The sequence below is a fragment of the Cupressus sempervirens genome, chromosome 10 (assembly GCF_028749045.1).
Source record: "Cupressus sempervirens isolate cs-2001-9-10 chromosome 10, ASM2874904v1, whole genome shotgun sequence".
NCBI classification, from domain to species: domain Eukaryota; kingdom Viridiplantae; phylum Streptophyta; class Pinopsida; order Cupressales; family Cupressaceae; genus Cupressus; species Cupressus sempervirens.
The window spans coordinates 273592033-273614702 of record NC_143127.1 but is presented as its reverse complement, the minus strand read 5'-3'; the positions used below and the strand labels follow the sequence as shown (position 1 = coordinate 273614702).

Here is a 22670-nt window from a genome sequence, read left to right as displayed (position 1 = left end):
ACCTTCATAATGGCTCGTAAGAGCAATAAAAGGGCTTGGAAGAGTCATTTATGACCTAGTGGACTTCATAAAGTTTTATGGTTGAGATATTTTGAGGGTGATGAGAGCAATTTCGACTTGGACTTGATTAGGAAGGTTTTAAGCTTGTTTAGGCTTGTGCAAATGATTAGAGGATGGATTAGGATGGTTTAGGATTAGCTTAGGGATAGGCAAGTGGATGGCATTTAATGAGGGTGGGTGAAGGAGGAGATATTTGTTAACTTTGGCTTGGGTTAGTAAGTCTTAACCCATGTTTAGGGAATGTGACAAGGTTAGGAAGGGATTAGGATTAGGTTTAAAGACATCTTCTAGAAGAGTCTAGACTTTGGATGAGGATAAAGACTTTCTAGAATAGTCTAGAATTTCCTAAGATGAGGATGAAGACTTTCTAGAAGAGTCTAGAACTTCTTAGGATGAGGATTTTATTAAATAAATAAATTTTTATTTATTTCAAGAGTTTGGGTTGAGGAGATATTTATTAAAATATTTTTAATAAACATGAGGATTAATATTTAATCTTGATTAAATATTTTGAGTTGGGATTAGGGGTAGGAAATGATGGGATTAGCCTTTAATCAAAATTAAAGAAGGATTAGAAGATTTTGGAAGAGGTTATTAGTCATAAGGAAATTGGCCAAGTTTTGGGCAAAAAATTTTTTTTTTATTTATTTTAGGATTTTTGGTCAATTTATTAATTAAATAATTAATAAATAAGGAAATAATGATTAAATAAGATTTAAACATTTTTGGGAGGGATTCCTTAATTAAATATTTTTAATTAAGATAAAGGGATTTAATGGCATAAAAAATTAATTAATTAATTAATTAATTAATGATGATGTCATCAGGGATTTTTTCAAAAAATAAAAATACTTTATTTTTTAAAGGATTTTTAGGTGTCTACACTATCAATATTGTTCCATCTTTTTACTTTAGTTCTTCATGAGCCAAGGCTCTTTTAATGCATGTGCCTACACCATCGTGCTCTCCCTTGCCATGACTAGCCTCTATGAAATTCCACATTTATTGAATTCTACACAACCTATGAATCCTGCTCAACTAATAGAACATCCATGCATTCTTGAATTGAGATGCACAATTTTTTGACCAAATAATGTGCTAACGATATGTTATGCCCCTATTAGCCAAATCTTCATAAAATAGTTGAAAACAACCATGTACAAACTCCATAGAATGTGATCGATCATCGTTGATGTAAAAATGCTACTCCCTCAAAATCTTTCTATCATCCTCTGTACTTTGTCATAAGCACTCATTAAATTCTTTACAATACTTTTTTCATTTGAATCGTCCATCATTCTTAGCTCAAAAAACTTCATGATAGGCCTAAATTTTAAATTCCTCATCATTTCAACACATAATTGGCATTGACCTATAATATTTAATTCTTCAAAAAATAATCTCCACATGATTAAATTTTCTTTGACAAGTATGCTTGCTAATCTTATCAGGCATTGATTTCAAAATGTTAGTATCAATATCAATCAAATATTTTGGTCTTCTAAAATGAATTCTAGAAGGTGTTCTAATCTCTTCAATTCTCTCAACATTTTCAACATCAATATAAGGTTGAGTATATTGTGTACCTTGAACCAAAGAGGATGTGCCTTGGTAATAAGATGTAAAAGATGTAATATCACCTACTTGATGTGTTGATGTTGTGCTTTCAACATGACATGATGGAGTGTGTATATCGTCGGATATACAAATTAGTGTCTCTTCAACATGAGAGGATGATATGACTTTAACATTGGAAGATGGTGTAGCGGATGATATAACTCCAACATTGAAAGATGGTGTAGCTTCACAATTCAATTTCTTCTTGAGCATAACAGTCTCATTCGTTCTTTTTGTCTTTCTAATTCTTCCTCTTTGTTTCTTTGTACTGGTGGTTCTTGATCCTCTTCAAAAGTCAATTCGTCATTATTGCTTTGCAATTTTCTTTGTTCAAGTAGTAATTTCATTTTATCTCTTTTAATTTCCAAATCTCTCTCCCTATCTTCATTTGTTTGAGTTTTTGGTTTCTTCCTTGGCATGATGATAATTTCTACATGTCAAATTATTCAAATGTTTGAATTACTTAAAATGTGCAAATTAAAAATTATTCAAATACATATAAAAATTATAATTATTTGAATGAATACACAATATATATCAAACAACTTGTCAAATTTCTAACCATTTCGAAATAACATTTCATTCAAACATACAATTTTCAATGAATTCACTATATATTAAAAAACATGTCAAATTATAATCAAATTTGTATATGTATATATATATATATATATATTGACAAACAATATTTAAAATGGATTGCACTAACCTTTTCTATACAAGTAATATTCAACAAGTCTTCAAATTTCATATCCAATGATTGAATTTGATGTTTGCTAGCTTGAAAAAGTGTTGAAATAGTGTTTTCTATGTTGAAACTCATGATTTCTGTCAAAATAACAGAGTGCACAATAGACCAAAAGTAGAGAATGGATGAAATGGCCCCCAAAGTTTCTTTTTGACCATTTTTAGGTGATTTCATATAGTGTGTATGCACTATAGCATGTACAAACTATAAAGCACATGCACACTATAGTGCATATGTACTACGTAAAAACACATCACTCCCCATCCTCCCTACTCTCTATCCTCCATACTCTCTCTCTCTCCCTACTCTCTCTCCCCTCTCCTATCCCCTACTCTCTCTCTCCCTACTCTCTCTCCCCCCTCTCCCATCCCCTACTCTCTCTCTCTCTCACTCTTCCTCTCCCACCACCTACTCTCTCTACCTCTCTCACCCTCTCTCCTCTCCCATGCCCTACTCTTTAGATATCTCACACACACTCCCATTCTCCCTCTCCCACTTCCTACTATCTCTCTCTCTCCCCCATCCCCCTACTCTCTCTCACACTCTCTCACATCTTCTACTCTCTCTCTCCCCCTCTCCCATCACCTAAACTCTCTTTTTTATAGATACACACTCCCATCCCCCCTCTCTCTCCCCCTCTTCCACTCCCTCTCCCACCACCTACTATCTCCCTCTCAAGTTCTCTATCTCCCTCTCAAATTCTCTCTCTCCCTCTCTACTCTCTATCTCTCTCCCCCATCCCCTACTCTTACTCTCTCTCTCTCTAATCCCCAACTCTCTCTCACATTCTCTCCCATCCCCTACTCTCTCTCACACTCTCTCTCATCCCATACTCTCTCTCTTTTCCACCTCCTACTCTCTCTCACACTCTTTCCCATCCATTTACTCTATCTCTCCCATCCCATACTCTCTCTCTGCCACCCCCTACTCTCTCTCACACTCTCACACTCTCTCCCATCCCCTACTCTCTCTCTTTCATAGACACACACACACTCCCATCCCCCCTCTCTCTTTGGTCCCATCCCCTACTCTCTAGATTTGTCACACACACTCCCATCCCCCTCTCTCTATCTCCCTCTTCCTACTCTCTCTCACACTCTCTCCCATCCCTTGCTCTCTCTCTCACACTCTCTCCCATCTCCTACTCTCCCTCTCTCTCTCCCATCCCCTACACTCTAGATTTTTCACACACACTCCCATCCCCCTCTCTCTATCTCCCTCTCCCTACTCTCTCTCTTACATTCTCCCATCCTTTACTCTCACTCTCTCCCTCTCCCAGTGCCTACTCTCTATCCTCCATCCCCTACTCTCTCTATCTCCCCTCTCCCATCCCCTACTCTCTCTTTCACAAACACACACACTCTTATCCCCCCACTCTCTTCTCTCCCATCCCCCTATCTCTCTCCCTCTCCCTCTCCCACTTCCTCTCCTACTGTCTACTATCTCTCTCTCAAGTTCTCTCTCTCCCTCTCTACTCTTTCTCTCTCTCTCCCATCCATTACTATCACTCTCTCTCTCCCATCCCCTACTCTCACACTCTCCCATCCCCTAATCTCACTTTCTCTCTCCCATCTTGTATGAGCTCTCTCTACCACCACATACTCTCTCACACACTCTAACACTCTCTCCCATCCCCTACTCTATCTCTCTTACACACATTCCCATTCCCCCCTCTCTCTCCATCTCCCACTCCCTCTCCCACCACCTACTCTCTCTCCCCTAATGCCTACTCTCTCTCTCCTGTCTCACATCCCCTACTCTCTAGATTTGTCACACACTCCCATCCCCCCTCTCTCTCCCTCCCCCACTCCCTCTTGCACCACCTACTATCTCTCTCTCTCTCAAGTACTCTCTCTCCCTCTCTATTTTCTCTCTCCCATCCCCTACTCTCACTCTCTCTCTTCCATCCCCTACTCTCTCTCACACTCTCTCCCATCCCCTTCTCTCTCTCTCTCTCTCTCTCTCTCTCTCTCTCTCTCTCTCGTACCCCCATCTCGTATGAACTCTCTCTGCCACCCCCTACTCTCTCAAACTCTCACACTCTCTCCCATCCCTTACTCTATCTCTCTTATACACATTCCCATTCCCCCTTCTCTCTCTTGCACTCCCTCTCCCACTACCTACTCTCTCCCATCCCCTACACTATCTCTCTTACACACTTCCATTTCCCCTCTCTCTCCCTCCCACTCCCTCTCCACAACCTACTATCTCTCTCTCTCTCACTCTCTCCCTCTCTCTCCCATCCCCTACTCTCACTCTCTCGTTGCCACCCCTACTCTCTCTCACACTCTCACACTCTCTCCCATACCCTACTTTCTCTCTTACACACACTCCCATCCCCCCTCTCTCTCCATATCCCACTCCCTCTACCATTTCCTACTCTCTTTCTCTCCCATCCCCTACTCTCTCTATCTATCTCTCCCCTCTCTCATTCCTTGCTCTCTCTCTTTCACACACACACCCATCCCCCCTCTCTCCTCTCCCATCCCCTACTTTTTCTCTCACTCTCTCTCCCTCTCCAACTGTCTACTCTCTCTCTCTCTCACTCTCACTCTCACTCTCACTCTCATTATCACTCTCTCTCACTCTCACTCTCACTCTCACACTCTCTCTCACTCTCACTCTCTCCCTCTCTACTCTCTCTTTGCTACCCCCTACTCTCTCTCACATTTTTACACTCTCTCCTATCCCCTACTCTCTCTCTCTCTTTCTCTCTTACACACATTTCCATCCCCCCTTTCTCTCCCTCTCCCATCACCTACTCTCTCTTCCATCTCCTACTCTCTCTCAAGCTACTCTATCTTCTCCCTCTCCCATTCCCTACTCTCTCTCTTTCACATACATGCACTCACATCCTCCTCTCTCTTGCTCTTCCTCTCCCACTCTATCTCCCACCACCTACTCTCTCTCTCCCCCATCCCCTACTCTCAATCTCTATCTCCCAACCTATACTCTCTCTCACACTTCCTCTCTCTCCCATCCCCTACTTTCAATCTCTCTCCCCCATCCCATACTCTCTCTTTGCCACCCCTACTCTCTCTCACACTTCCTCTCTCTCACATATTGTACTCTCTCTACCACCCCTAATCTTTCTCACTTCCTCTCTCTCATCATGTACTCTCTCCAATCTCCCATCCCCTACTTTCTCACTTCCTCTCTCCTATCCTATACTCTCTCCCCTCTTTGATGCCCTACTTTCTCTCTATCTCTTTCTCTCTCTCACACACACATAGCCATTCCCTTCCCCTCCCCACCCCACCCCCCACCTAGCTCTCTCTTGCTCTTGGGTTGCAATTTAAGTCTCAATAGTGTGTGCACACTATAGTGTGCACGTGCTATTGAGAATTTAAATGCTTCTAATAGTGTGTGCATGCTATAGGGCACACACAGTATTGAAAACTTTTTATTAAAACCAAGCCTAAGGCTTGATTTTGCCTTGGAGATCCAACCCAAAGGTTTGGAGTTTATAAATAGGTCTCAGACGTGTTTTCCAGCAAACATACCAAAAATGATTGATTTTTCTTGTGTTCTCCCCTTCAGGATTCCTCGTGGTTGTGTATTGATAAGATCAGGTTACATCACATTATAGGTCTCTATGTTAGCTATCTAACCATATAATTTATTTTTAATTTGAACTATTTCAAGCCTTTCATCTATAAATTCTTTTGAATGTATGTTCATTTTTTGTCAAAAACTACCATGTACTAATTGGGCTATAGATTTTAGCTCGTTCATTGAATTTTGCAACAACTTAGTTTTTTATAAACTAGACTCCATTCTACACACTTTGAAAAAAAAAGGTTTTGATTTTAGATTAGTTTTCAATTATTTCTAGGGGGAGCACACATATATTTCATGTTTTTGGGATGTGTCTAGTTAAAAAATTTATTTTTAAAAAAATACACATTACAAAATTACCTGAAAATTCTGGGATAAACTACATAGTGTTAAGTAACTTTTGACCAGAGTGATTAAACAATTTCAAAAAAAAAGTTAAAATTTTAACGGGGCCACACTTTGTACTATGTTATGTTTTTTTGGAATAAAAAGTACCACTTTTTTTGGCCCCCTTTTTTGAGGACCTAAAACTAAACCATTTTGAAAAAAAAATAGTAGTTTAGAAACTAGATTCAAAGGACTACGACTTTTGTTTTTGTCATATCTTAAAATTTTGAGCGTAACTATCTTCAAATTCTTGTTGAAGTTCAAAATTTGTAGATTTCATGAAAAAGGTGTCCACTTATACCCCCCTTTTGGCACCACAACTTGGTTCACTTATCCACATCTCCTTTTGGAATCTCATGTTGAATTCAAATGTAGATTCATTCGGGCTATTCTTGATGTTATTTAAATCATTCAACATAAACATAGCATAAATATTAACTCTACATTGTTCTTTAAACAATTTCTCCAAATCACTCTATGAACTAATACTGTGATTAGGTAATCTTTTGAACCAACCCCTTGCATCTTCAGTCAATGAATGAACAAATAACTTCATCACCAAATCCTCGTGTTCAACTTCAAAGTCATTTAGGATATCTATGAAAATTCTTAAGTGCTCTTCACCAGTAACATCATTATTTCCAAAGAACTTGAAAACTTTGTCTCTTATATCAAAAGCTATAAGGTGTGGAGAACTAGGAGAACCTACAAATGACATTTGTCTATATTTTTCCATGTAGATGGGATTCTTTTGAAAACCAGCAACATTTGAGGTGCTTTCTTCTTGGCTTGGTTGAGAACAACACTTTGAGATTGTTGAGGTTGGATGATAGGAACTTGAGTACTAATGGTGAATGATGAGGTAGGGCAGATTGAGATATTCCCTGATTTGAAATTACTGGTCCACAAGTAGGTACAAAAGTTGTAGCCAGGGTAGACAAGTTTGGCCATGAAACCAATGCAGAATTAGACTTTATGAATTGGATTTTTCTCCTAGTTTCTATAGCTTGGGCTTCATTCTCAACCTTTTGGAGTTCCTTTGCAAGATCTTCTTTCTCTTTCCTAGCCTTTTCTAGATCTATATCTAATTTTGACATAGGAGGGTTTACAGATTTACTTGCTACTACCTGAGGCTCATTTATCTGGATTCCTATAGCTTTTCCTTTTCCTTTATCTGTCTACTTGATAGTAGGTTCTACTTGGTTATTTTGGATAGGCTTGTATGGTTGAACTTGGGAAACAAGAAGTTTCTATCTTTGGTTTAGATGCTTTTCTTATTCCTAAACTTTGGTTCTCAAAATATCTACATCTCCAAAGACATCAGCATGAAGGATTGAAGTTCTTTCTTCTAACTTCTTATTTTTCTCTTTTAAGGAAACCATCCTTTTAAGAAAATTATCTCTTTCAACAATGGTTTCTAGGGTGGCTTGCTCTCTTTCCTTTTCTAGACAAGTATGTTTAGCTTCTTCCTCAGCAACCCATTTCTTCAAAGCTCCTATCTCTAATCATACTTCTTTAGGATCTGTGGAAGTGGATTCTAAATCAACAAGATCATCTAGATCTATAAGATTAGTTTTCATGTATGGGACTGTTCTAGGATTAAAAGGATCTTCAAATACACTCTTAAATCCTAGCCTATGATTCATCTCGACTATCAGAACTGGTCTAGGGGATGCATTCCCTATTGGTGACATATTCTTATCCTGATAGGTTCTTTCATCTGGTAATGGGGTACTAAATATTCCTCCTGAGAGTCTTGTGGTTTCTAATTTAGAGCTGAGTGAAGAAGAATCTCTCCCTAGCATTGGTTGGTATTGAGAATTGACTGATACACTACCTCTTGGTTTCTAGTTGAGGTTTGTTTGTATCTCTACAAATGACATCAAGAATAGCTACAAATGACAAATACTTACTTCAAGTTCTTCCTACCACCTTGAGGTAAGTTAGTATACATTGGTACATCAGGATTGGCTCTTGCGTAAGCTCTTGTATTTTTCCTTTTCTCATTCATAGTTACTATTTATCAAATAAACACTGGCTTCAAAACCTTGAATGACTCACCACCTTATTCTTAGGTAAATGTAACAATAAAAATAATTCCTAGCTTTGGGGAAAGGACACAAGATAATATAAACATATATAACACACTGAGGAACCAGTCACAAAAATCACAAGACTATAATGTTGGCTTGATAGATAAGACACTTGAAAGGGTTAGTGTAGACATGTGGCATTTGGGTTTCCTTTTCTTTCTAAATTCTCAAGGTTTTTCACTAAAACAAGTCCACCATAGCCATGAATATTACTGAAATGATCTAACAAGCACATATACAACACAACCAAAGAAACTGCAGTACTTCTCATACATGTGTTGAACAACTCCCTGTAAGGAAACTTGGCAATAAAGAATATAACCGTTTCCACATAACCCATAATAAATCTAAAATAAATACGGAATTAAAATCCACATGCAAGAGAATAGAAAACATACCCACAAAATGTGACACAAGATATACCCTGGGAAACCCTCATTGAGGGACAAACCCAGCCTCCAAAAGCATCCATCATCATGTATAATTCAGCAAAAAATACCATTGCCATACAACCATGGAAGCCTTCATGGCCATAGCCACAACCGAGCAAACTATGTGAACAAGCATGAATCCACACATCCCATGCCATGCTTTCAACCTTCACAAATGCTCCCTTGGTTAACCTGTCAAGCCTTGTCCCGCTCGACTCTTGCCTTTTGTCTTCTCTTTGTCACTCTTTCTCCTCTCTATAACAACTACCCTAGTGGCTGCTTATATAGTAGCAAGTCCCACAAAACCACTAAGTGGTATTACATAAACCATGTGCTAAAACCATGTGCTACCTAACCCACTGACCCCACATTTAATATTGGGCATTTAATTCTTTTCCCCCAATATTAAATAATTACATAAAATATTTTCACAATGTTACAATACAACTCATCAAGTATATCCCATGGGAATCTTTACATGTTGCATGTCCATCTAGGTACAACATTACATAATAAAAATAAAATAATAAAATAGCAATATTATGCAATGTGTGCAACACCCATTATGTCAACAATCTCCCACTTGTTGTATACATTGCATAGGGTCAATCCGTAGCCACATAAATGAACAAGGGAACAATCCCTCCCAGCACATCCACCATCATGGATCAAAATACACCAAGTGCTCCATCCTGGTACCTCCAACAAAATCAAAGTATCCAGCATCTCAAACATGAATGATCTCACCTCCTATTATGCCACTCCCACTGGACATACATAGAAGCCATCCAAAGAGAAAACCACCCAACCTGTTGCATTAGAAGATCATAAAATCCTGTACCAACTGAAATTCCAAGCACAAATAACCTGATCCAAAGGTAATCAAATGTATCTGTAGTTGTCAAAATATCCATAGCTGAAATAGCACCCACAGCAAAGTGCCAAACCAATCCAACTATCCATACCTCAAAGGTATAACAAGTGAATCTTATATCACCGACATATCCAATCTATAACCTGCAATCACAAGCCTCAAGAGCAATACCTGCCACATATATACCAAGAAGCTCCCACTGCAAAAGATAATGTCAAATCTATAACCAATCCACTCAACACATCTCAAAGAAGTGAATCCATGTAGTATCAAGGACATCCACAATACATCAACTGATATCCTGCAAGAACAACTCTCATAACAAGTCTCCAATGCTCTCCCAAGTTCACCACAACCAACAAAGGAAAGAGATAAAGAAATAACCATGTCATCTCTCACATGACATACATGAGCACAAACCAGTGATCACAATCTCTAACCAATCTCAAATCCAATGTAGGCAAAACTAAACATCCAGGAAGATAACCAAGACCAGAGAAACTATGCAAATCATAACCTGTATCATGTCCTTCTACACACACCTCTAGATGTAAACTGTGCAAGTTAGATCTCCTCCATAAAACCCCAACAAGAAGCCTCAACAACACCCAAACCATACCATATAACTAATTATGGATGTAAGCCTCCCACAAGAAGATCAAACTCAATAAAACCATTCCTAAACCAAGGAATAACCATTCCTAATCCAAGGAATATGCCCAATATAAAACCATCTCCCAAACTCAACCAGCATAACAACATATGCACATGGAGATAACCAATGCTAAACCATCTCTCAAATGAACCCTCCAGAACTAACTCATGCACCATAGCTCAAGATCCATATCCATGAAAGACAAGCAATAAATATAATGCAACTGAGAGAAAATCATGGGCTATACCTCTCAAGTAGCAAACCGCCGAGTAGACCAAGAGTGGGGAATGAGAATGCTCATCAAGATACCCAAGTCTCCAACCAAGACTCATCTAAGAACAATCTCCTCTCAAGTCCATATCAGGTGACTGCCCCTCGGACTTCCCGCTGAAACCATTAACCGTCCCAACAAATACTTCTCTAATCTAAGAGAAATCAGCGTCACCACCGTCTCTAAGTATCCATGAGCACCTATAACCAATCAATCCATGCCAACTCCAAATGCAACATAGCAATATCATGAAGTATCCAGCTTATGATCAGTGTACTCAATACCAAGAAACTAAACCAAGATCAATGTCAAAAGTTCCAACCATGGCCTCAAGAACATAAACATGACAACATGATCTTACCATCTCAACTAAAGAGATAACATGCTCCATATGAACACACCATAACATGTCACAACTCTAAACGCGTATCAAGAGTATACCATGACATAATAATGAAACTATCCTCATACCAAGGATAACATGCCAAATAAAAGCATAAACCACACCTTTGCCAAGAACCCTGTGAGTCCTCAAGATGCAACCATCTCCACACACCATGAAGAAAACCATCTCCACATACCAGGAAGAACCATCTCCACATACCATGAAGATAACCAAGAACTCCATGAGTCCTCAAGATCTAACCATCTTCACACACCATGAAGATAACAAGTGCACCATGCAAATGTCAAAGACGCTTCTACAGCAACAGGATCTAAGACAAACCTCCAACATCTGCAAACACTCAATAAATATATCAATGCCAACAACTCCCACTCAATTGTGGTACCAAGTCACCTATGGCATCATAAAATCCATCCTCTCCAAACCAAGAAGATATAAACCAAACCAAGAACTAATCCTGCACTGTCACCCCATCACTGTCACAAGCTCCCACTAAACCGTGTATCCAAGATATCCATGACATCATGATGAAAACCCATCCTCTAACCATGAGAATCAACCAAGGCATCAAACCATCAAAGAACTCAAAGTGCACATCATGAGCTCCTCAAAAGAAACTAAATAACCATGATCCTCAACCAAGAAGATGTACCACCATAACTGAATCAAAAAATCCAAGCTAATGAACATCAAGGATGTACCTGTATATCCAATCATGTTATGCCAAAATCCATGACACCATGATCACATCCATGAACCGAGCATCTGGCTCTCAATATGTCCAACCTGTCAGCATAGTCAACCACAATCCTCCACCATGACTGTACCTGGTAACAACATCTCATCCCTTCTACATGAAGAAAGAATCAGCAAATCCTGTGACTTAGGGCATAGACAACCCAAATCCAAGCCACCAATCTGAATATGCATCAATAATGAAAGATCAATGGGCAAAGACAACCCATAACCAAGCTATAAATGCAACCTGTAAGTATAGACCGCTTACAACACTGCACAACTTGTAGACCCAACAAGTCATCATGCATATCCAAACCAAACACTGATAACCATATCATCATGAGACCAATGTGAATATGAAATGAGTATACAATGACATCAAAACTTAAATCTCCAATGCCATAAACTCACAATGTTACCATAGTCAAAATATATCTATAAACTGTTCAGATCAATATATCACCAAATAATTCATGTCAAACCTACACCAAATCAGAACCAATGTGTAGAGCTCTCCAAGAGCTTTCCGTTGACTACTCGAAGTCCAAAATTTGACTCCGTATGCCCAAGTTATGCCCTAATCCGTGCTCAAAATAAATAACATCTGACTTTAGGGCTCTGAAAACTTGACAAAATTTTAAAATCATAGAACCAAACCTACACCATCTTGTAGTGCTCTGAATTAGCTTTCCAACGCCTGTAAGAACTCTAAAATCCGATATTCTGAGAGAAAGTTATGGCCATTTTACTAAGACAGTCTTTTTACCATTTTCAGCACGATTTTTCATTTTTAATTTTTTTTTTCAGTGACGAAAATTCCGACAGGATTAAATTTGACGGCCATCATGGGCTGAAACCAAAAAACTCTTTCATTTCCTCTGAACATGGTCAAACTAGGGCATATTATATATCAAAATTTATGGAAATGTCGACCCGGATCCAATGGTGAGGTCTGTTTTTACCCAGGAGGTCATTTCTGCAAGCTACCCCCCAAAACCCTCATTTTAAATGAAACATCCGAAAAACTCTTTTGTCCAACAATTTCCCATGCCCAAATCTTTTAACATCCCATCATAACAGCAAACCCAAAAGTCTCAGATCTGCAATAAAAACATTCATATATCTTGCCCTTTCTTTTATCCTCTCATGCATTCCCATGGATTCAATCTAGGGTTACAATAATAAAACCATAGCTCTGATACCACTTGTAAGGAAACTTGGCAATAAAGAATATAACCGTTTCCACATAACCCATAATAAATCTAAAATAAATACGGAATTAAAATCCACATGCAAGAGAATAGAAAACATACCCACAAAATGTGACACAAGATATACCCTGGGAAACCCTCATTGAGGGAAAAACCCAGCCTCCAAAAGCATCCATCATCATGTATAATTCAGCAAAAAATACCATTGCCATACAACCATGGAAGCCTTAATGGCAATAGCCACAACCGAGCAAACTATGTGAACAAGCATGAATCCACACATCCCATGCCATGCTTTCAACCTTCACAAATGCTCCCTTGGCTAACCTGTCAAGCCTTGTCCCGCTCGACTCTTGCCTTTTGTCTTCTCTTTGTCACTCTTTCTCCTCTCTATAACAACTACCCTTGTGGCTGCTTATATAGTAGCAAGTCCCACAAAACCACTAAGTGGTATTACATAAACCATGTGCTAAAACCATGTGCTACCTAACCCACTGACCCCACATTTAATATTGGGCATTTAATTCTTTTCCCCCAATATTAAATAATTACATAAAATATTTTCACAATGTTACAATACAACTCATCAAGTATATCCCATGGGAATCTTTACATGTTGCACGTCCATCTAGGTACAACATTACATAATAAAAATAAAATAATAAAATAGCAATATTATGCAATGTGTGCAACACCCATTATCTCAACACTCCCCAATAGAGTTGCCATTTTTGTTGGTGTTTTTCAACTACTAAAAAACAAAAGCTCAATAAAAATATAATAATACTCACAAATCTAGGGACTAGATACTTCCCATTAACAATTATGTTTGCATATTATTTGGATCCAACTTCAACAAAACCAAGACTAGTTTTCTAGTCTCTAGGTTCTACAAAACCAAGGTAGGTGTGCTTAGGGAATAATTCAAATGAATGTTGTTGTATGAGAATCCTATTAGTTTCATTCTAATTCTCATCTTCTATCTCTGACATATACATAGTTTTTCCATTCCTTGACATTTTTAGATGATATACATCCCTTATTAGCAGATTTGGTCATAATTCTCCTTAGGTTTACAAATATTTTTGAAATAGTAACTATCTATGACTATGAAATCAAAAATAAATGAGTACTAACCCTCTTTCAAACTCTTCAAATGGTAAAATAAATTTGATTTTGATTTTAGAATTGCTACCTATTCATGATCTCTCTATCTACAGACAAGATTAACTAGATTAGTGCTTTATCCAATGGGATTTAGAGTCTACTTCAATTTATAGATCTAATTGATTGCATTACAACCAATAATATCAAAAATTCTTACTAGAATTCATCCATATTGACATCCATCCTACTACCTTAGCAATCCTATCAAATTCACTATAGCATTTACTTAATTCATTGAATCAATAGAAATAATAAATTGACATACAATCTAAGTGAATTTCATTTAATTGGACAAGCTTTACTCATACAAAATCAGAATCACTAGGTAATAATAATGGAGACAAAATTTAGCAAGAACAGATATGGGGACAATTCAACTTTGTATTAATCTTCTTTATAAATTATATACAATTGTGATAAAACTCAGAATGACTCTAGAAAAAACATCTGACCCCTATAACATCAATATATTCCCAAGTATTTGCAAAGAAATACATCATAATTTTTGCACTAATAAACTAGACCGAGCCATATTCAGTATAGACCAAAATTAATAATGAAATTGGACCCTTCTCTAGCCTTGGAATCTCAATTAAATAGAGTGAGATGCAAAAAGCTTTAGGCATAGAGAACTGATAGTTGTTCTTTTGACAAAAGATATTTACATTTTTCAAACAGTCATAAAAGAAAAAAAACTTTGTGTAATAGAAAAGTTTTTAAATAATATATTCTTTTTAGGTGGGCTACTTTTCTAGTATACATCAAAATTGTGAAATCGATGATTTTTTCCCATGTTATTCTAATTCTTTAGAGTATGTGGCTATTAAACTTAAGAGTGGTGTGTCTTTTTTCGTTACCTGCAAGCTCACCTCAACCCAAGGGTTCTTTTTTTCATCATCATGGACTATTAAAGTATTAGTTACTTGTCATGTCCCGCCCCGACCATCATAGCACTATTGCCATTTTGTTTCTTTCGGACTTTGATAGTTAGACTCTAGATGGCACATTATTACCCCCTATGGACATTGATATTTTGATCCTTAGACTATTTGATTTCATGTTATGTTATTGGGACATTGATACCTATATCATTAGGCTATATGATGATTCCTTATGATGTTACTAGGACACTAATATTCTAAGTAGTTTTTATGATGTTATTCAAATATGCTTACTTACCTTCTTGATGATCCATATGTCATGATTAAAGCTTATGTTATACTCAAGTGAATGTTTGATTTTTGAATTGTGGTCTCCATATGGTGCTAGATTATCATGTCTTAGCATATTTAGAGTAACATTAAGAATTCATGTATCATTTGAATAAACTAGAATTGTATACTTATATTATATTTGATGCATTTCTTAAGGTAGATTAATTCCATAATTTTCTATAAGAATAAATGATCATAATGTTTTACTATCTAGATTAGAGAATTGCTACAAATGTGAAGTGTGTAATGTGATATGAATGGAAATACATATTTCATATTAGTTATGTTATTCATTGATGATAGAATCTATGTGATTTATATTTACATTATCATTTTATCACCTTATTCTTAGACTACTGATATTTTCAATAAGTGTGCAAGAAAGAAGCCCATGGATTTATGGAGAACCTTTCTAGGTGTTTGGAAAAACCAAGGTTAACCCTAAGGAGGGTATAACCTTTTTACCCTTGTATTTTATTTGTAAAACCAATTTGTGTGTATTATTGTGATTCTATAAAAGTAAATTTGTTTTTCTTGATGGCTTGCCAAGTGTATTGTGTGTATTGTGGTGTCACTTGACACATGTTCTCCTTTGTAGCATGCTTAGTGGGATGGTAGGTGGTTGAGTGAACCAAGGAGTGGTTTGGTAGGATTTCTTTTCCCTAGGTGAATTTCTAGGAGGTTTACACCATCCCTAGGGGTAGTTTGAGGTCTTATTTTAAAGCCCATATGATATACCTAGGAGGTAGGGGCATTTTTAAGTATTATAAGCTTCCCTAGGCATTGAAAAGAGCACCCAAAAATTGTGGATTCCCAAGTTGGCCGAATTTGGAAACTTAAGCATCAAAAGAAAACATTCTTTAGAGAGAGTTGGTTGGAGAGTTCTTGGGGGGAGAATTTTTGGATAGATTTGGAAAAAGAATCTAAGTGGGGTAAAAATTTTGGAAAAGGAGAAAAAAACAAGGAGAAGAAGATAGCTTAGGAGGAGGATTGCTGGTAAAAAGAGAGGGAGCTCAAATTTTCTTGGAAACCAGGTTGGTAACCTTATGTACCCTTGCTATGAAAGCTTGTTGTCAAGTAGATTATTTTTATTGTGTTATGCATGTGAGTTTTTTGTAATGTAGTTGTAATATGGTGTGTTGTAATGTTGTGTTGTGTAAGGTTGAGGGATCATGTTTCAGTTTTGGTGTATGTGTGTATTGTGATTTACTTTGTGTTGTGAATTCATATGTTCTTGTTGCAGTTTTCTATTTTGGGTGCGACAAGGTGAGTCTCATCTCTTGGGAGGGAAAGAGAACCTTATGAGGGTAAGGGGTGCATAGGGAATGTGTTGGGTGAGAGTCTCTCCTAGAGTAGGAGAGGGATGCCATATGGGTGTTATGGGCCCCATATGCCACCTTGCTGGAGTTATAAGTATTGTAAAGATGCCATGTGAGGGCATGTATGTGGTATTGGGTTGCCTTGTGAAGGCATGTGTATAAAATGTATAGCCTAATGAAGGCATAGTTGCAGGTGGAGTCTCCCCAACATTCATTTTCCACCCTTACCCCTTGAGATGGATCTACATGTGATCCTAAGTGGTCTACCTTGGTTGGGAATTTTTGTGGTTTTATTTGTCAACTATAAAATGTGTGAACAGTTTTGTAATGTGAGCATTGTGTTGTAAATGGTTGTTAGTAATGTATGTCCACCTAGTCAAGGTTCTCGCTGCTCGGGGGTGGCCTTTAAAAGGCCTAAAGTTGGGAGGAGAGTACCATGGGCTTGTTTGTGTGTGTTGTACTGCAGGTTGTGATCTATGGATTGAAGACTTGAAGAGAAGAAGGATGTTGTCTTATTTTCATGTGCAACAAAAACATACTTCCAAGTGAATTCTTATTGTATTAGGGAGAGTCACCCTTGGGTAACTCCCAATCTTGTGTTTTATGATAGCTTGTAAGCTGAAAAATTGTATAAGTGGACTGTACTTGTTGATATGTTGCTACATTCAGTGATTAAAGAAATTTATATATCATGCACTATCCTATAGTATATAGAAATGAGTAAAGTTGTTATGCTTTTTTTTCTAAAATGATTCTAAGAGAAAATGTGCGTCTCCATTTGAAATTGATACATTTGGTTATAAAGACATTTTGTTAGAATTTCAAATAATGTTCTGGTTGGAAGGAACTAAAGTGGTTAGTGAAGTTAGTTAAATGTATTGTAAGAATGTACATCAATATTGTAGATCAAGGAAAATAAATATAAAAAATAAAATAAAATAAAAATGCTTTCATTGAAAAAGAAAAATATATTTATATTTGCTGGTTCCTTTGACTGTAATATTGGTGCACTACACTTGGTATCAGAGCCCAGGTTTCCAAAACTAGGACCTAGGCTCATTATGTTTCCAGTTTGAGTATTTTGTTTGTTGAAAAAGAAAACTTGAAATGTTTTTTTTTTAATTTTGAGTATTTTGTTGATTTGAAAAGGAAATTTAAGTAGTAGATCTGAAACTCCTTTCAACTGTATTCAAATACTAGACATTAGAAATATGAATCTGTGATAACACAAAAAAAAACAAATATATATTTATATATATATAACCATGAATCCGAAAAACTACAAGTTAAAATCCAATAAGGAAGTTTTGTATATATGCATGTTGATACAGACCATGGTATCAAGGGATCAATGCATGGCTGTGCATAACCCTTGATCTTGCCTTCAAAACCCAGTTTTGAAATGAAAAAAAAAAATGCTATAAACTAAAATAAAAATAAAAAAATAAAAATGATGCTTTTATTAAAGACTTGTAACTCTGTGTGCGTTCAACTTTTTTGGATTTTGCCAGCGTGAGACCTGAATAGACCCCTTCTAGAGAAAACCCAGAAAGCGTTTGGAAATATTCGATTTCATTTCTCAAAAAATGCAAACGCAATATGACTGACTCTTAAATGACAGAATTTGTTTTTCTCTTGTGTGCTCATCACTAAGTACAGGCAAGGCCAGGGACAACCCCCTCTCATACAAGAAATTAATAATAAAATGCTCATCTTTATATCCATGAAACAAAAACAAAAAAACCTGCAACAAATTATGGGCATAATAATGCCATAGGATATATCAGAGAACTCATGCATTGCTGAACATGGATCCCTCTACAAATATTGAGCTCTATCCATCTCAAACATATATCCACACAAGGATATGTGTGTGTATATCAAAGATAAACATATACACATCATTTATCCTCCATGGAAGCTTGCTTCCATCTCCAATAGCATTCAAGTACCTGTACAAAACAAAAACAAAAAAAACAAAACAAAAACAGAAACATACACACAATAACAAGAGGGAAAAACAAAGAAATGCATAAGGGTTTGAAACCCTATGGAAGGAACATGAAAAATAACATAAGAAAGAGGAAAAAATTACTTTTATACTTTGTCATAGCCCTAATTTCGAATTAGGGTTAGGGTTGGAAGAGAAAGATAAAGAAATGAATTTCAAATTGATCATAAGTTGACTCTTTGACCCAAATTCAAATGGGATCTCCCTTATTAAAATGTTTTCTATTTCAAAACATAAATTAAAAGAGGGAAAGTTGGTTAGTGGGATGGGTGGAAAAGGTGGAATTCAAGAGGTCATGTGTTCAAATCCCACTCCCACCATGCCATCTTCCTCTTTTACACAAATTTAAAATGCACTTATTTTATTTGCCCACATGAGTTTTATTTTTTATTGAAACTACTTAAGAGGTAATTATTTAAATAAGTTTGTGATAATGAAGCAACTAAGTGGTAATGTGTTAGTAATCATGAATAAGTGCTATTATAATTTCATGTCCATGAAGTTACCTATTAATGATAATTTAATATAATAATAATAATAAATAAATTTTAAAAAAATATTTTAAAAAATAATAATAATAATAAAATATTTTTAAAAAAATAATAATAATAACAAAATATTTTTAAAAATAATAATAATTAAAAAGAATGAATAAATAAATAAATATACATATATGCATATGCAATGGAAGATAACACTTTAATATATCTAACCAATGTGGGACGTTGGCTAAGCAACTATGGTGGTAGGACACCCACCCTAAGTTGACTTTGGCCATGATTCCTCACAAAAAAAAAAAAAAAAAAGAGGAATTACTTTGTCTTAGTTGTTTGAGACTCCAATAATGAACTTTAAAGCTTCTTGACCCTGACTCTTAAACTCTCTTTTTTTTTTGTAGGATGCCAGTGGTCACTCGTAACGCCTGCAAGCGTGGATGAGGTGGTAGACGTGCACGAGATGCACATGTAGAGCAAGATGCCAATGTAGAGCATGGTGCTAGTATGGCACAAGAAGCTAGGGTTGGGCCAGAGATAGAGATTGGACAGGGGGAATAGCCGCAGAACCCCAACCAGGACATTCTAGATGCTATCCAAAATCTTATTGGTGTGGTACAATAGAGGTTGCCTACAGCAGCAGCTCACCCTAGTCAGCAAATGTCAGAGGAGCATAGGACTGTTATCAGAGAGAGGACAAGGAGTCCTCCACCTAGCCGTATTGGGAGTCATGATGAGCTCGAGGGGGAGTCTGTCCACAGACCTAAGTCTCCAGCAGGGGTAGAACTTTGACCTGTATCGAGAGCACCCCAGGATATAGGAGACAAGATTAAAGAATTGCTTCTTCTTCAGCCACCCCCTTTTCATGGATCCACAGATGGTTCAAAGGCAGAATCCTTTTTGTTATGTTTGGAGAGATGTTATGGGTTGCGTCCTTTTGGGAGTAATGTAAGGGCCTGTTTTGCTATACACCTTTTGCGAGGACCAGCCTCCAAATGGTGGGATGAGGAGAAGGCTATGGGGGATATTGATATGGACACTCTCACTTGGGATAACTTCCTACAAAGGTTCAAAGAGAGATATTTATCAGAGCATTATAGGCAGCGAAAGATTGATGAGTTCCATGACTTACAGCAGAGGGGATTGACAGTAACACAGTATGAGAATAAGTTTTTAGAGCTCCTCCCTTATGTTGACTATATGAGAGATGAGAAGCTCCAGATTAACCATTTCATTAGAGGTCTTAATCCCTCGATTGCAGGATAGGTTTGCATGGCAGCACTAGTAGGCTTCAGAGCTACAGTGGAGAGGGCTCTTATTGCAGAGGATATACACAATAAGGCTCAGGATACTCGTGATAGATCTCAACGTCAGGGTACTACCCCCTTTCCACCTAGGTCACAATGGAAGGGAAATCAGCGACACTCTTCAGGATCTTTTAGAGGCCCCCAGTCACAGCAGGATCAGAGGCAGAAGCCTCCACAGGGATACCAGGGCACTAAGCCCAAGTAGAGGCAGGCACAGGGTTCTCGTCAGGATCATAGATCACAAGCTTCTCATACACCTCCAGCACGGACTCAGCAGCCCACTAGAGGTGGTTTTAGTGGATCTACTCAGACAGGGGGACACCAGCAGCCCTGATCTACAAGATTACAGACTCAGACCCGCAGACCTTGTTATTCTTGTGGTGCCATGGGTCACATTGCTAGGGATTGTCCACATAGACAGAGGGTAGCTGCATGTGAACCAATAGTGGGTGACATGGGACGTTCTCATAGGGTATTTACAGCAATAGATGACAGATAGGCTGAGCATCAGGCTACCGTGATAGAGGCTACAGGTATTATTGGTGGTAGTAGTATATCTATATTGTTTGATCCAGGAGCTACTGATTCTTTTGTATCACCCTTAGTTGTGGAGCATTGTAGGTTGGTGGCAGTTAAGCAAGATGTTAGCTGGGATGTAGAGTTAGCCTCAGGTGCTAAGGTATTGGTTAGATCCATGGTCAGGAATTGTCCTATTCAAATTGGGGATATCACTACTTGTGCAGATCTACGTATCACCCCCTTAGGATCATATGATGTAGTCCTTGGTATGGATTGGCTATGTGCTCACCATGCCAAGGTGGATTTTAGGAAGAAGGAAGTGGAGTGTAATGATGATCATAGTACACCTATAGTGATTTTAGGCATTCAGAGACCTGTGTCCCTCCGCATGATCTCCGCTATGCAGCTTAAGCGATGTATGAGAAAAGGGTGTCAGTTATATGCTATTACCATTAATGATCTTGAGGGAGAGGAGAATGGGCCATGTCTCAATGATTACCCAGTGTTACAAGAGTTTAGAGATGTATTTCCTTCTAAATTATCGGGTATGCCTCCACCCAGGACAGTGGATTTCCATATTGATTTGGTTCCAGGGGCCCAACCAGTATCTAGAGCTCCATATAGGATGACTACTAATGAGCTCAATGAGCTCAAGATTCAGCTAGAAGAACTCTTGGAGAAGGGGCACATTCATCCTAGTGTCTCACCATGGGGAGCACCAGTTGTCTTTGTCAAGAAGAAGGATGGATCCTTGAGGTTGTGCATAGACTACCACCAACTTAATAAGCTAACCATTAAGAACCGTTATCCACTTCCTAGAATTGATGACTTATTTGACCAGCTTCAAGGTGCTCGAGTGTTTTCAAAGATTGATCTGAAGTCAGGATATCACTAGTTGAGGATTGTGGAGAGTGACATCCATAAGACTGCCTTTCGCACGAGATATGGGCATTATGAGTTTACAGTGGTTCCTTTCGATCTCACTAATGCCCCATCTGTATTCATGAGCCTTATGAATGGAGTATTTCGTACATTCTTGGATAGATTTGTGGTGATATTACTGGATGATATATTGGTCTATTCAAAGAATGAACAGGAGCATGAAGAAAATTTGAGACAAGTCCTTCAATGCTTGAGAGATAATCAATTATACGCCAATTTGCCAAAGTGTTCTTTCTTCTGCATAGAGATCAGCTACCTAGGTCATGTGATATCAGGTGATGGGATCTTAGTTGACCCATCAAAGATTAGAGCCATTATAGACTGGCCAGCACCGATGACAGTTACAGAAGTTAGGAGCTTTATGGGGTTGGCTGGTTACTACAGGCGTTTTGTGGAGGGTTTCTCAAGGATAGCACATCCTATTACTTCTCTCCAGAGAAAAGGGAAGAAATCTGAGTGGACAAAAAAATGTGAAAGATCTTTTCAAGAGTTGAAGAAGGCACTCACTAGTGCTCCTATTCTTGTAGTACCTAATCCCTTTATAGACTTTGTAGTGTGTACTGATGCGTCATTGGATGGGTTAGGGGTAGTACTCATGCAGAATGGGTGAGTTATAGCCTATGAGTCTAGGAAACTTAAGACTCATGA

General features: G+C 37.7%; 1 protein-coding gene across 1 annotated transcript; it reads left to right on the top strand.

The window, feature by feature from the left end:
* The first annotated feature begins 19914 nt into the window (after window positions 1–19914).
* LOC149533708 (uncharacterized) lies at window positions 19915–20520 on the top strand. Its single transcript, XM_089805903.1, has 2 exons — window positions 19915–20034; window positions 20107–20520. The coding sequence occupies exons 1-2, from the start codon at window positions 19915–19917 to the stop codon at window positions 20518–20520; spliced, it is 534 nt and encodes a 177-aa protein (XP_089662029.1).
* Window positions 20521–22670: the final 2150 nt, after the last annotated feature.

Coding starts and splice junctions, on each gene's coding strand:
- LOC149533708 (XM_089805903.1), top strand. CDS start 19,915: ATGTCAGAGGAGCATAGGACTGTTATCAGAGAGAGGACAAGGAGTCCT. Junction 20,035..20,106: donor GACCTAAGTCTCCAGCAGGG/GTAGAACTTTGA, acceptor CTTCTTCTTCAG/CCACCCCCTTTTCATGGATC.